The sequence below is a fragment of the Pituophis catenifer genome, unplaced genomic scaffold (assembly GCF_029215685.1).
Source record: "Pituophis catenifer annectens isolate HBS135680 unplaced genomic scaffold, rPitCat1.0.hap2 SCAF_3, whole genome shotgun sequence".
Lineage (NCBI taxonomy): Eukaryota > Metazoa > Chordata > Lepidosauria > Squamata > Colubridae > Pituophis > Pituophis catenifer.
Genome location: NW_027256883.1, coordinates 143,365,733 through 143,378,675, shown reverse-complemented (window position 1 = coordinate 143,378,675; position 12,943 = coordinate 143,365,733). Strand labels below are relative to the sequence as shown.

At 36.6% G+C, this 12,943-nt stretch overlaps 1 protein-coding gene across 1 annotated transcript in view; it reads left to right on the top strand.

Moving 5' to 3' along the window:
- The first annotated feature begins 2,719 nt into the window (after positions 1 to 2,719).
- The window catches only part of TNNI3K (TNNI3 interacting kinase), a 217,574-nt gene continuing 207,350 nt past the window's right edge, over positions 2,720 to 12,943 (top strand). Inside the window, exons 1-2 of the mRNA XM_070941265.1 lie at positions 2,720 to 2,759; positions 3,415 to 3,523. Coding sequence (XP_070797366.1) covers positions 2,720 to 2,759; positions 3,415 to 3,523 — 149 coding nt within the window. The remainder of the gene's footprint in view (positions 2,760 to 3,414; positions 3,524 to 12,943) is intronic.

The following is a 12,943-nucleotide window of genomic DNA, read 5'->3' as shown; positions in this document are numbered from 1 at the left end:
GCATCGATGACTGCTTCCCAACTGGGAAACAAACACAGGAAATTTTCTTCCAACATTCTCAATAGACTCCTCTTCTTGTTATTCAAAGCTTATTTTTTAAAACTTTAGATAAAGTAAGAAAAAAAATGAATTGTTCTTTTTACAGGAGAGGAAGGAGGAGGGGGGAGTTGTAGCTTCTGTTTTGATATTTAAACAAATGTTAGAAGGCTAAATATTTATCAGAGTACATCTTGGGTTTTTATCCCAGTGAGGCTACATCAAGACAAATGCTAGCCACAAGCAAGAATAAGCTAGCATTTATCCTTTCTTTCCCCTCAGAAATCAGTGTGATTGGAGATTGTACTACCTTTTTTAAACACAAGAGGTTTGTCTAATCTTTAAAAGGCTTCTTTCTTGAGAGACACATGCTTGATCATACAACATATGGTTTTTTTTCTTTCATGTAATAATTCTATTGTACTGGAAAGCAGGAGTAGTCTTTGTCTGACTAACAGCGGAAATGAGGAAAAGGAACTTGCAGTTCTCTGTCTATTTATTAGAAGAGAAATATTGTAAAAACAGAGCAGAATTTGGTGTATGTGTATTTGAGGTGGGATGCAGGCAAGCTATCAAAAAATAACATGAAATTTGATTATGGGATGGATTCTCAGCATTTGCAGAGAAAAGAATTTCAGAAAAAAAAATCACATAGCACGTTCCTATGGAGCAGTTACCAATATTTCTCAGTCTTAGCAACTTTGCAAATATGTCCCAGAAGTGCTTTTTCAAAAGGCAACTGGACTTTGTTTTTTCTTGAGGACATTTGGCTTGTCATCCAAGAAGCTTCTTCACTTCTGACCTTTTCATCACACCCATTTGCATTATTCAGGTGATCCTGAGGACACAAATAAACCTTCAGGTAGCCTCAATGATGCTCAGAAAAAATGTTGACAAGCAAATGACTACAAGGAATATAAATCCTTCCATCCTCCACCATTCAGTCAGAAGTAAAGAAACTTCTTGGATGAGAAGTGAAAAGTCCTCAAGGAAAAACAAAGTCCAGTTCCTTTTGAAAAAGCACTTTTGGGACAACCATGACCTGGATGAATGAGAATCTCCTTAGATGTTTCCAAACATGCTGACTGGGAATTCTTGGAGTTGAAGTCCATGCATCTTAAAATTGCCAAGTTTAAGAAACGCTGAGTTAGGCAGTGGTTGTGAATGTTGCCAATTTCTCTTGTGTAAGTCTGTCCCTCTTCTCCATCCTATGACCTAAAGTAGTGGTAATATTGAGAACATCCTTTCTATACCTTGACATTCTTCTTAGCTGGAGATCTTGTTGGAAAGTAATTAGGTAAGATGGCTCTCCCTGTTTCTCAGTTAGGAAAAACATAATGCAATGCCTAAACCATTAGCTTTGAAGTTAGTAAAATCGATTTTTTCCCCTCTAAATTCCATCACAGTCTGTCCACATCTGACTGGGCAACCTAGAAGGTCTTATATTCACAAGATGCATCAAGTCTGATCAGTAATTGCTAAATCTCCTTACCAGACAGAGGAAATTGAAGATTAGATTTCTCTTAGAAAGGTGATATTTAGAAGACTGGAGGAATATGCTAATATTTTGACATTTGATGATTTCGTGAAAGTATCCTTATTCAGGGTTGGTCTCAGAGTGTAGCCAAAAAAGTGAAGATGGAGCCCAGGACACAATATGTGTGATTGACACAGATTTTTTTAAAAAAGGTGGAGCTTTGATCGCACTATTGTGGCAGTCATCTTCATTTTGTTTTTAAACACTCCCTGCAAACACCCCTGTCCCAGTAGTGGTTTTCACTTACCTTTGCTACCAGTTTGGAACTGTGAGCGCACATGCGCGCTTGCTTCACTCGCATGTGGCACTTCTGCGCATGCACAGAGCATCCGTCATGATGTCCGGGCGGGTGAGCGGAACCCGAACGGGGGCGAACTGGTAGAAACCCACTACTGCCCTGTCCACATTCATAATGTTACTATCAAAAGTGTTTACATCAGGTTAAGTAGAAATTGTACTGATACATCTCTTGGAAATTCTTAGTAGAATAAGGTTTTCTGACTTTTAACAATGAGGACAGAAGCAATTAAAACTTTCGTGCTTGAAATTAGGTGGTTGAAAAACAATGGTTAGAGAAAACCCAAGCATGGATTAGTTATAACTGTTATTAAATTATTTCAGGAGATAATGCTGAGCAAATACTTTATTGTTCAAAGATTAGTGTATTTTTCTCTCTCCACTGAAGCCTTTGCTTTGCACTTGACTTCCTTTGCTAAATTTTTGGAAACTCATTAAAAAAAAAGTTAGAATCATTGAGCCTGAAATTTATCTCCTCCTGGCTTACCTTATGTACTGAATTTGTGAAAGCTGTTTAGCCATACATTTCCATTTCTGATTAGAATCTGATTCATATTGGCAGATGTATGCATTTAATAGAGACATAAAGATAGTAATTTCAGCACAGCAGTTTATTTTATCAGCACATATAAATACCTTTTTATTGTTTTGTCTGATACTTGATAGTGTATTCCCTTCTTTCCTCTGTGCCATTGTTGCATGACATTCTGTTTGACACACCGTTTATTTTTAGGCACAAGACTATCAAAGTGTTTTTTTTTTCCTTTGTGGGATTGTCAGTGATCTTGAAAAGGAGTCACATTACTTAGCACGAGAACGTTCTTGAAACAAAGAAGAAACATTGGATAAATGGGAAATTATAAATCTAGACCAACGCAAACTTGTACTGGTAATTTCTTTTGCTTTTTTTAAAAAAATAAATACGACTGCATTATTAATCATTCAGTTTAATTTGCTTCTTGGTTCTAATGCCAGGTGTTTATTGTTGATAGTCTAAATGAAGAATGGCATAACTCAGAAACAGACTTTCCTTTCAGTTGAGAAGGATAGCAGAGTCAGGATGATACTGATTTAGCTGAGATTTTATAAATGTTAAGCTATGCAAAAAAGTACAAATTTTCAAAAAAATTATGCTTTGTGCTTTCAGTGTTTATATAAACTTATAATGGTCTATTATATAATTAAATTATTTATTTCTCAAATACAATTATTTGAGTAAATAAATATCAGGTTAATACTGATTTAGCTGAAATTTTATAAAAGACAAGCTATGTAAAAAAGTACCAATTTTCAAAACAACATGCTTTGTGTTTTCAGTATCTATATTAACTTGTAAGGATCTATTATTATATAATTAAATTAATTATTTCTCAAATACAATTATTTGAGTAAATAAATATGAACACATATTTCTGACCTGGAAGAGAAAACTGTGATATATATTTAAAGGGTATCAATCAGGGATTTTTGTCATAAAATTATGATTTCAGATAATCGAAGGTATTTCTGTCAAGATTTGTATATCTTTCTCTTTTTAACTATAGATGAGTGGAAGAAAAAAATTAGTGAAGCATATGCTATAATCATTGAAAGATTAGAAGATGACCTGTTAATCAAAGAAAAAGAGCTTACAGAGCTGAGGCATGTTTTCAGGTAAACAGTTTTCTGAAAGTTGTTTATTAAATTGTAAATTGTGAATCAGATTTGTTTTTAACTTCCATGGTCATATATTGTTAGGTTTAAGGAGGCCATTAAATTACTCTTAGAAAGCTAAACTAGACAAAGAATATAGAATCTGATGTTTGATTTGTTTAACTGTACCTCACACTGTATAATAGCAATACAGGTAGTCCTCAACTAATTACTGTAATTTAGCCCAGAATTATGGTTGTAAATTGTGCCGGACATTAAGCAGTTCACCACATAACCACAACAAATTTGACTTCCTTTTTGCAGTGGCTGCTAAGTGAATCACTGCAAGCATTAAGTAAATGCCATAGTTGTTAAACAAATTCATTTTCCACAATGGATGCTTTTGCTGGAAACCAGAAGTAAATGCCACTCTCCAGAAAAAAATGTAAATCGTGGTCATGTGATCATGAGACCCTACAAAGGCCATAAATGTGGGCCAGTTGCCAAGCACCCAAAATGTAATCATGTGACCGCTGGGTGGAGCAGCCATTGGAACTTTGAATCTGGGTTGTAAGTAGCCCAGGGGAAGTCTGTTGTAACCTTAAAAGGTCACTTAATAACCAATCATAAGTCGAGGACTATAATGAGTAAGACTCGATATGTATTCACCAAATCTATATAGACTTTCTCTCCTCCTTCACACAGATACTTCTCTCACAAACATTTGTTTTTATTTTATTTATTAAATTTGTTTGCTACCCATATTTTGGTGTACAACATTCATGCATAATTCTTTTCTTTTTGTCCTTTGTGATATACATTCAGATATGAGATTAGGGACTGCACAGGATTATTACTGAATTAATCAATACATCCTTCTGTATTTTCTTTGGCTTTTAGAAATTCCACACATGCCATAGTAGATGGTGGGAAGCTATCCCATTAGTTTTGTTTCTAAAGAGCTTGTCCACGTAGAGTGACATGGCTCCTATAAGGTTAAAGGAGTTAAAATTTCTGGGCAGAATAATAATTTTAGCTGGTTCCTCTTCATATCATGTAAGTTCTCCTCCAGTTATAACTACAAGGCATCTTGAGTTTTCTCTTTTCCATTTTCCTCAAAATAGGAAACCCGCTTTTCATATTGTTTGCCATTTATGTTTTATTCAAGTTTTGGTTGATGATTTATTTGTGAATTTGAGCAGTTTTTAAAAATGCAGTGTATTTACATGCAAGTCCACGGAACATGAGGCTTCACCATACAGTTAAATGCTGCATATTGAAAGGGAAGGGACCTCAGAGAGTAAATTAATTAGTTTGACTTTTGCTATGACCTGAGCTGTCTTCATTGTGTGTATTTGTGGATTATTTTTGGCAGGAAATCTATGCTACTCATCTGCAGGAAATTATTGGATGTGTTGGGTAGTAGTAGTAACTTCCAGTATAACTTTCAAAACATTGTTTAATAATTATGAAGCTTAAGTTATATGCATATCTGCCTGTCAACCTGGGCCCATCATATTTTGGGGAGCAGAGTTGTTGTGCAGTTGAGCCTCATGTCCCCCATTTTCTTTTGCTATTCCTGAGACTGTACAGGTAGTCCTTGACATATGACCACAATTGAGCCCAAAATTTCTGTCGCTAAGTGAGACATTTGTTAAGTGTATTTTGCCCCATTTTATGACCTTTCTTGCTACAGTTGTTAAATGAATCACTGCAGTTGTTAAATTAGTAACATGGCTGTTAAGTGAATTTGGCTTCCCCATTGACTGTCGAGCCCCAGCTGGGACTCGCCATCGCTGGGGGCTGGGGGAGTCAAAGCATCGGTACTACCCACCCGGATGCCTGGGATGGTGGGGTAAGCTCCACGCGGCAAAAGGCTAGGTCCAGCGTTAAGCAGCATGAAGCCTTGGCGAGATTGGCACAGCTTTCAGAGTCTGAGTCGGCGCTGACCTATGACGTTCATGGAGTACCGACAGCATTGACGGGCGGGATTAACAAAACTGCCGAACAGCTGATGGAGGGTGTGTGGGTTGCATACCGGATGATGGTTTAAGAGCCGAGAAGGGAATAAATAGCGCTGCACGGCGATTGCGTGCAGTACTGACTAGATAGAGCCGAGATTGACTTTACTAGTCAGAAAGTCACAAAAGGCAATCACATCACCCCAGGATACTGCAACCATCATAAATATGAGTCAGTTGCTAAGTATCTGAATTTTGATCATGTGACCATGGGAATGCTGCAATGGTCATAAGTGTAAAAAAACAGTCATAAGTCCCTTTTTTCAGTATTATTCTAACTTCGAACGGTCACTGAACGAACTGTTGTAAATCAAGGACTACCTGAATTATGTGCATCGGGGTAATCGGATTGAAACAATAAGAGATATTAAAAACAATGTTGTATGTCTTAATTTCATTGCTTTACAGTAAAGATGATACTTGGATATCAGAAAACTGAGTGCTAAATGTGGACATTCTTGCTTGTAGCTCTATATAAGGATCAATATGTTTCTATAAAATGAGTGTTTCTATAAAATGCTGTGCAGGAAAGAAGACAGAATGGCTTTCTTCTATGCATGAAAGGAATATTTGAGTTCAGGAAGACAAATATTGGACTTTGCTTACAGTCAGCCCCTGAGTAGCATGCAATGTGTTTGTGCATTTGGAAGTACATTATTGGAATGAATTTAAATGATAGCATGGCATCATTTATATATCATATACCCTGTTTCCTCCAAAATAAGACATCCCCTGATAATAAGCCCGATTGGATTTTTGAGCGCATGACCATAAGGCCAAGCGCTTATTTCAGGGTTCAAAAAAATATAAGACAGGGTCTTATTTTCGGGGAAACACGGTATTATATATCATATAGAGGGGTGGGTTCTAAATTTTTTTACTACTGGTTCTGTGGGCGTGGCTTATTTTGTGGGCGTGGTTTGATGGTCATGTGACAATTCTTTAGGATTTAGCAGAGGTACTGGTCTACCAGGCTTTTAACTGCTTGCAGAGCTGTACTGGTCTACCCATTTGTTCTTGGAGCGTTCTGGTCTACCCATTTGTTTTGCAGGCACCGGTCTACTCATTTGTTTTTGGAGGCACCGGTCCACCACCACACTGCTTTTTAACACTGATCAGCTGTAGGGCTGCCCTTTGAAGCCCCGCGGCAAGAGTTTAAACAGTTTTTTTCCTTCTAGCCCATCAGCTGGGACTCGGGAGGCAGCAAATAGATTGGGGGTGGGGCCAAATAAAAGGTAAGAATAACGCGGGGGGCGGGCGGGAGGACCCAGCTCCCGAACAAAGAGAACTGGTTCGGTGATGTCATATCGTCACCACTACCGGCTCAGCCGAACCGGGCCGAACCGGGAGGAACCCACCACTGATCGTATATGACATCATCATAGGTGACATGATAGCAATATTCCAATATTTAAGGGGTTGCCACAAAGAAGATTCTCCAAAGTATCTGAAGGCAAAACAAGAAGCAATGGATAGACTCTAATTAAGGAAAGAACCAACCTAGAACTAAGAAGAAATGTCCTGACAGTTAGAACAATTAATCAGTGGAACAACTTTCCTCCAGAAGTTGTGGATGCTCCAACATTGAAGGTTTTTAAGAAGAGATTGGACAATCATTTGTCTGAAATGGTATAAGGTTTCCTGCTTGAGCAAGGGGTTGGACTAGAAGAAGTTCAAAGTTCCTTACAACTCTGTTATTCTGTTAAAGAGCTGCATAGTGCTAAATGGAATTTATATACACTCGCTTGGGTTAAGTTTTGTTGAACTCATGGAGCTTGGTGTCGACACATCTAAGTTTGTGCTGTGATCTCATTGTGGCCAGTGGCAGGATCTCAATTATTTGAAATATGTTCAATTAAGGCCAGTGATTAGGGAATTAGATTCTGTTGAAAGATGCATGTTTCAAGGGTAGAGAGGGAACATGCGTAAATTAACCAATTTTAATCCTGAAAGCAGAAAGGAAAAAGAATCTTGAAAGGGCAAATGTGTGTTTCTTGCCCTTGCAGAAATATCTTATGAAAGAAAAACTTTGGCCCTGTACAAAATGGCAGCAACTGTGATGAGGCCAAAATGGTAAATGCAGATCATGATCCCAGATTGTGGAGATGTTATGCTTAGGCATTTCCATTCTAATGTCTGAAAAAAGACAGCAATTGCATGGTGACGTCATTGGGCACATTTGATCATTTTTCACCACTATCCCTTGCAAATAGCCGTAGGATTTGCACAATGTATGCAAATACCTCCATCCAACATACAGCTTGAATTTTGTTTCTGAACCCTAAAAGAAGACAATTCAACAATCAAACAAAACATTTGTAACTGAATCTGGAACCAGGTTTGACATCTCAGGAACAGTTTTCCCTAAATCTAGATTGAGAAATATATTTAAAGAATGAAAGCTGACCAAAGATACTTTACTATAACTAGCTTATAAATAAGTTACAAAATAAAAGAAAACATTTCACTTTCATTATAAAGAGAAATCAGGGCCGAATTGAGTATTATTCATTTGTATTTATTATTTATTACTAAAACTTCTGTGCTATTCCCTTCAGACTGAGAGCTCTGAGAATTTGAATAGTAATTCTAATTTTGAGAACCTGGGGTTCAATGCAAGGGTGCAATATGATGATAATGATAGCGATGATGATGAAAACAGAATCATAACTATTATCTTTTGACAATATCAATTCACTCCATCTAATCCATATGAGTTTATTAGTAATAGCGGGAATCATTTGAATATACCTTCAATGCTGTTGTTTATTTTGTAAAAACTCAAGTAATAGCCAGAGGGGGGAAATATTTAATCAAGTATTAATCAAGATAAGCCTGAAAAAATTAAGAAATTCATATATACATGAAAAATGAGATTTTCTATGCAAGTTGAACATTTTTGTAGAAAAAAGGCAGTGGAGAATAAAATCTATAACGTTTTTTTAAGTGACTATAACATATGGGTTTATACCACAACAATGTACAAGAAAAGTTTCCATTTAGCAAATGCAGCCAAACTAATCATTTTCATATGTTAGTCATAGGGACACTGGCTTCAGAACTGTCATGCTTAGCAATCTCATTTGTTTCCAACCCATTTTTGTGTGCTAAGCTTTTCTTAAGATATGAGAGCATGGTCCAACAGAAGCAAGAGCAAATGTTAGTCTTTAATCTGAATAAAAATCTGGATGTTTCACAATCTCATCATTGCTCATTGTGTTTTCCTGGTTGCTACAAGTTTATTGTGCACACAGTGGGAGGGTAGATGAAGAATGAGGTAGCCATCACAAAATAACTGGATGAGTAAAGTAATCTAGGCTATAACTTTAGTAATAAAGGATGACATCTAAGGCCAGGGGCACAAACATTTTCTTGCCAGGTAGGAAGTGCTGAGTAGACATTATCCCAAATTTTGTTTTATTTATTACTGAACTCTAAGTCATCTTGCAGAACATAAAGCCTTCATGGAGCAATTCTATCATTACTCTTTTTATATTAAATGGTCTCAAAATGTGTGGATTCCATTGGCATCCTATACCATCACGTGTCTCCGTCCCTCATTAGGAGGGAGAGAGGGAAGGAAGGAAGGAAGGGAGGGAGGGAGGGAGGGAGGGAGGAAGGAAGGAAGGAAGGAAGGAAGGAAGGAAGGAAGTTCTATGTATTCTTTCTGGTGAGGCTTCTGCAGATTGTTTTTGCTTAGCTAAGGGCTATTAAAATTAATGTAGTGTAAAGCTGGGATTCATGCTTTATTGTTTTTCATATTCTCCTCCTTTCAATTAAAGTTTACAGATCTGTTGGAATGCTTACGGATCTGGATAACCCCTCTATGTAGTAGCACTGAGTAATTTAACATGTCTGCCAGTACCTAGGTTTATAAAATTGCATCTTGCAACCATTACGAAACACAGCATATTCTGCTTGTGGTGATTTTTCAGGTTGCTACAATAGCAATGCCCCTTAAGTAATGTTTTGATTTAAATTTCACATTTCTTAACTGCCCATCTCCCTCAGAGAGGGTGTCTGGGTACTAGTCCATGCTGGCTCAGGAAGTCTGGGAATTGAAGTCCACAGGTCATAAAGTTGCCATAGTTTCTCACCCCTGCCTTAACAGGTCAGTAAAATGAAGACCTAGATTGTTGGGGCAATGCTGACTCTGTAAACCACTTAGAGAGGCCTAGAAAGCACTGTGAAGTGGTACCTATTTTTCAGAGTATAAGACGCACCTTTTTTCTCCCTAAAAGAGGGTGAAAATTTAAGTGCTCTTATTCACCGAATGTAGCCCTGCCCACCCTTTGGCCTGTGCCTCGCAGCAGTTACCTCCTTGCAAGCAAACAGCAAGAAAAAACAGCTCCTTTCAGCTTCAGCACAGGCTAATTAACACAAGTTGATTAGATCAGCCTCCCGACTCACAGCTGATTTGCTCTCAGCTGTTTTGCGTAGGGCTCTATTGCTTGCTGCAAAGAGGTAAATTGCTGGAGCAGATTTTTTTTTTCTTTGTGTTAAGCAAGCTATGTTGAAAACGAAACTGAAAGTAAAGCAGGTTGTTTGCTGTTTGCTGCAAGGAGGCAAAATTAGGCAGAGGCAGAGGGAGATTTATTTTTCTTTCCTCACCAAAAAAGGTAGGTGCAAACAATGGGAAATTTAGGGCAAAAGAGGAGAGTTCAAGATTTTAAACACAAAAGAAAAAAAGGAGAAAGAAAAAGGCAAAAATAAAAAAGGGAAGGGAGAAAACGACATGAAAGAGAAAAATGTTATACATATTTAGAATTGAAATATGAATAGTAGTAAGAAATAAATGGGAAATAATGATTGTAAAAATGAAATGAATAATAATTGGAATATTTGTCTTTTTATTTTTGAAATCTAGACAATAAGTTTTTATTTTTTTATTTTTTTTAGAAATATGAATAAGCATAAACTGTAACAATTGAAATACCTTTAATGGTATATGGTGGTGAAATTAAAAAGGATTAAATTATAGCTTGGATAACTGCTAGAAAATTTTTAAATTTAATTAGGGAAATTGTAATGATTGAAATATTTTTAATTATATATTGTGATGAAAGTAGAAATAATTAAGTTGTGATTTGGAGGATTATAAGGGCAAAACTGTTTAAGATGTGAAAATGAGTAACATAAGAGGGGGAAATTATTTGGTTTATTATTATTGGTAAATATAATTAATTGATTTGTAAGAAATTGGATTGCATGGAAATAATTTGAATATTCATATTCATATTGATTAATATACAAAAAAAGATAGTTATATAACTAATTGATTTATATTAAAATGTTGAATTTGTATTAAACAACTGTAATATTACATAATTAACCAATGTGAGGATGGATATAAAAATAGATGACAATGGGAAGGGGTATAATATAGAATAGAAGGGAAAAATTGAATTTGATTAAGATTAGAGATGAGGATGAAGGGTAATATTGTTTTTTAAAAAAAAATAGATAAGGAATAAATATGGCAAAAAGGAAATATAGAAATTGTAAATTTAATTGAAATGACTAAACACTGTTTAAATTTGTGAACCAGCCAAATACTCTGTTCAAAGAAAATACATTGTATGTTTGTATGTGTGTTTGTCTAAAAAATAATAAAAAAAAAACTTTTAAAAAAAATAACCAAAAAAGGTAGGTGTGTCTTATTTATTTATTTTATTTATTTATTTTATTGAATTTGTATACCGCCCTACTCCCGAAGGACTCAGGGCGGTGATCAGCCATAGAACAAAACATATAAATACAAAATTTAAAATAGACTAAAACAAATTAAATAATTTGGCTGAACAAATTTAAAACCCCAATAATTTAAAACCAAATTTGAAATTTCCATTTAAAAAGGGGAAAAACTTAGGTCAGGCCGGCTTGATGAAATAGGAAAGTCTTGAGCGTGCGACGGAAGGTACGCAGATCCAGGATCCTCCGTATCTCCGGGGGGAGCTCGTTCCAGATAGTAGGTGCCCCCACATTGAAGGCTCTCCCCCGGGGGCCGCCAGTTGACATTGTTTGGCCGACGGCACCCGGAGGAGCCCCTCTCTATGGGAGCGTACTGGTCAGTGGGAGGCTATTGGTGGTAGCAGGTGGTCCCGTAAATAACCAGGTCCTAAGCCATGGAGTGCTCTAAAGGTGATAACCAAAACCTTGAAGCGCACTCAGAAGACCACCGGGAGCCAGTGCAGCTCGCGCAGGAGAGGTGTTACATGGGAGCGCCATGTCACTCCCATCACCACCCGCGCGGCCACACTCTGCGCCAGTTGGAGCCTCTGGGTGCTCCTCAAGGGGAGCCCCATGTAGAGAGCGTTACAATAGTCCAGACGGGACTTATACTCTGGTGCGTCTTATACTCTGAAAAATACGGTATATAAGTCTAAGTGCTATTGTTGTTCAGTCCCACCTTAGGTGCTTCACAGATTGCCAGTGTTCAGAGTAGCTTGAACGGGTGGTGGGGGAGATAGAGAATTGCTTCTCTTTGGTTTGGGGATTAGCAGTGTGACATGCCAGCAGAATCAAGGATTTTCTGAATTTTTGACATGCCAGACCCAGAAGATTTGCCATCACTGCACTGCTGTGGTGGTTTTGGCTTACTCTAATAGGCCTGGATAGGCCTTCAAATCAGCCCTGGGAAAAGGCTCTCAGACAAAAATCATTCATCACAAAGTCTCTACCTTTCTAATTACAATGCAATTTTAAGATTACACTCTTGAATAGTCAGAAAAGTAATCAGATGCTTAAGGAATTTGTTTTAAAAAATCTAACATGCACAAATGTATTGCTGAACTGATTATGTTTTTCTTTCTTATGTAAGAAAGAAGCAACAAAAAGAAAGAGATATCAGTTTAAAACTTTTCCATAACTTATTTGCCAACTACAAAATAATTTGGAACACGTTGCAAACCCACGGCATTTTTATAATCCAATTTTAAAACGCATTTTGAAATTTGGCCTTCTAATAAATGCTTGCCATTATTTCAGCTATTGTTTCTTTTTCTATAAGAATCTATTCTTAAATCAATAGAGAATAGGGATGGGAGAGAATGTCCAATGAAAGCAGCTCTAAATATAAAAAGTGCTGCTTCTATGTATTTACTAATTAAAGATTTTTGTGAAGTTTGGTTTATATATTTAGTTTGTTGCTAGTTTTTTTAACTATATTTTCATTAATGAATGCTGTTTTGTTTCTCTAGCATACAATTGTAATAGGAGGTAAATGACTATAGTTAATGAATCATAAAACTGCCAATTCTGTAGCATTTTAGCAATCTTGCATTTTTGCTAAAACCTGTGTGTAACAAGTACTAATGCTGCAGATCAGTTTTTAATAAGATCACGTATCTATATATCCTAGGTGAATATCATAATATTAGAAGCGCATTACTAATAATGCTTTCCTTTTAATTATTCATTT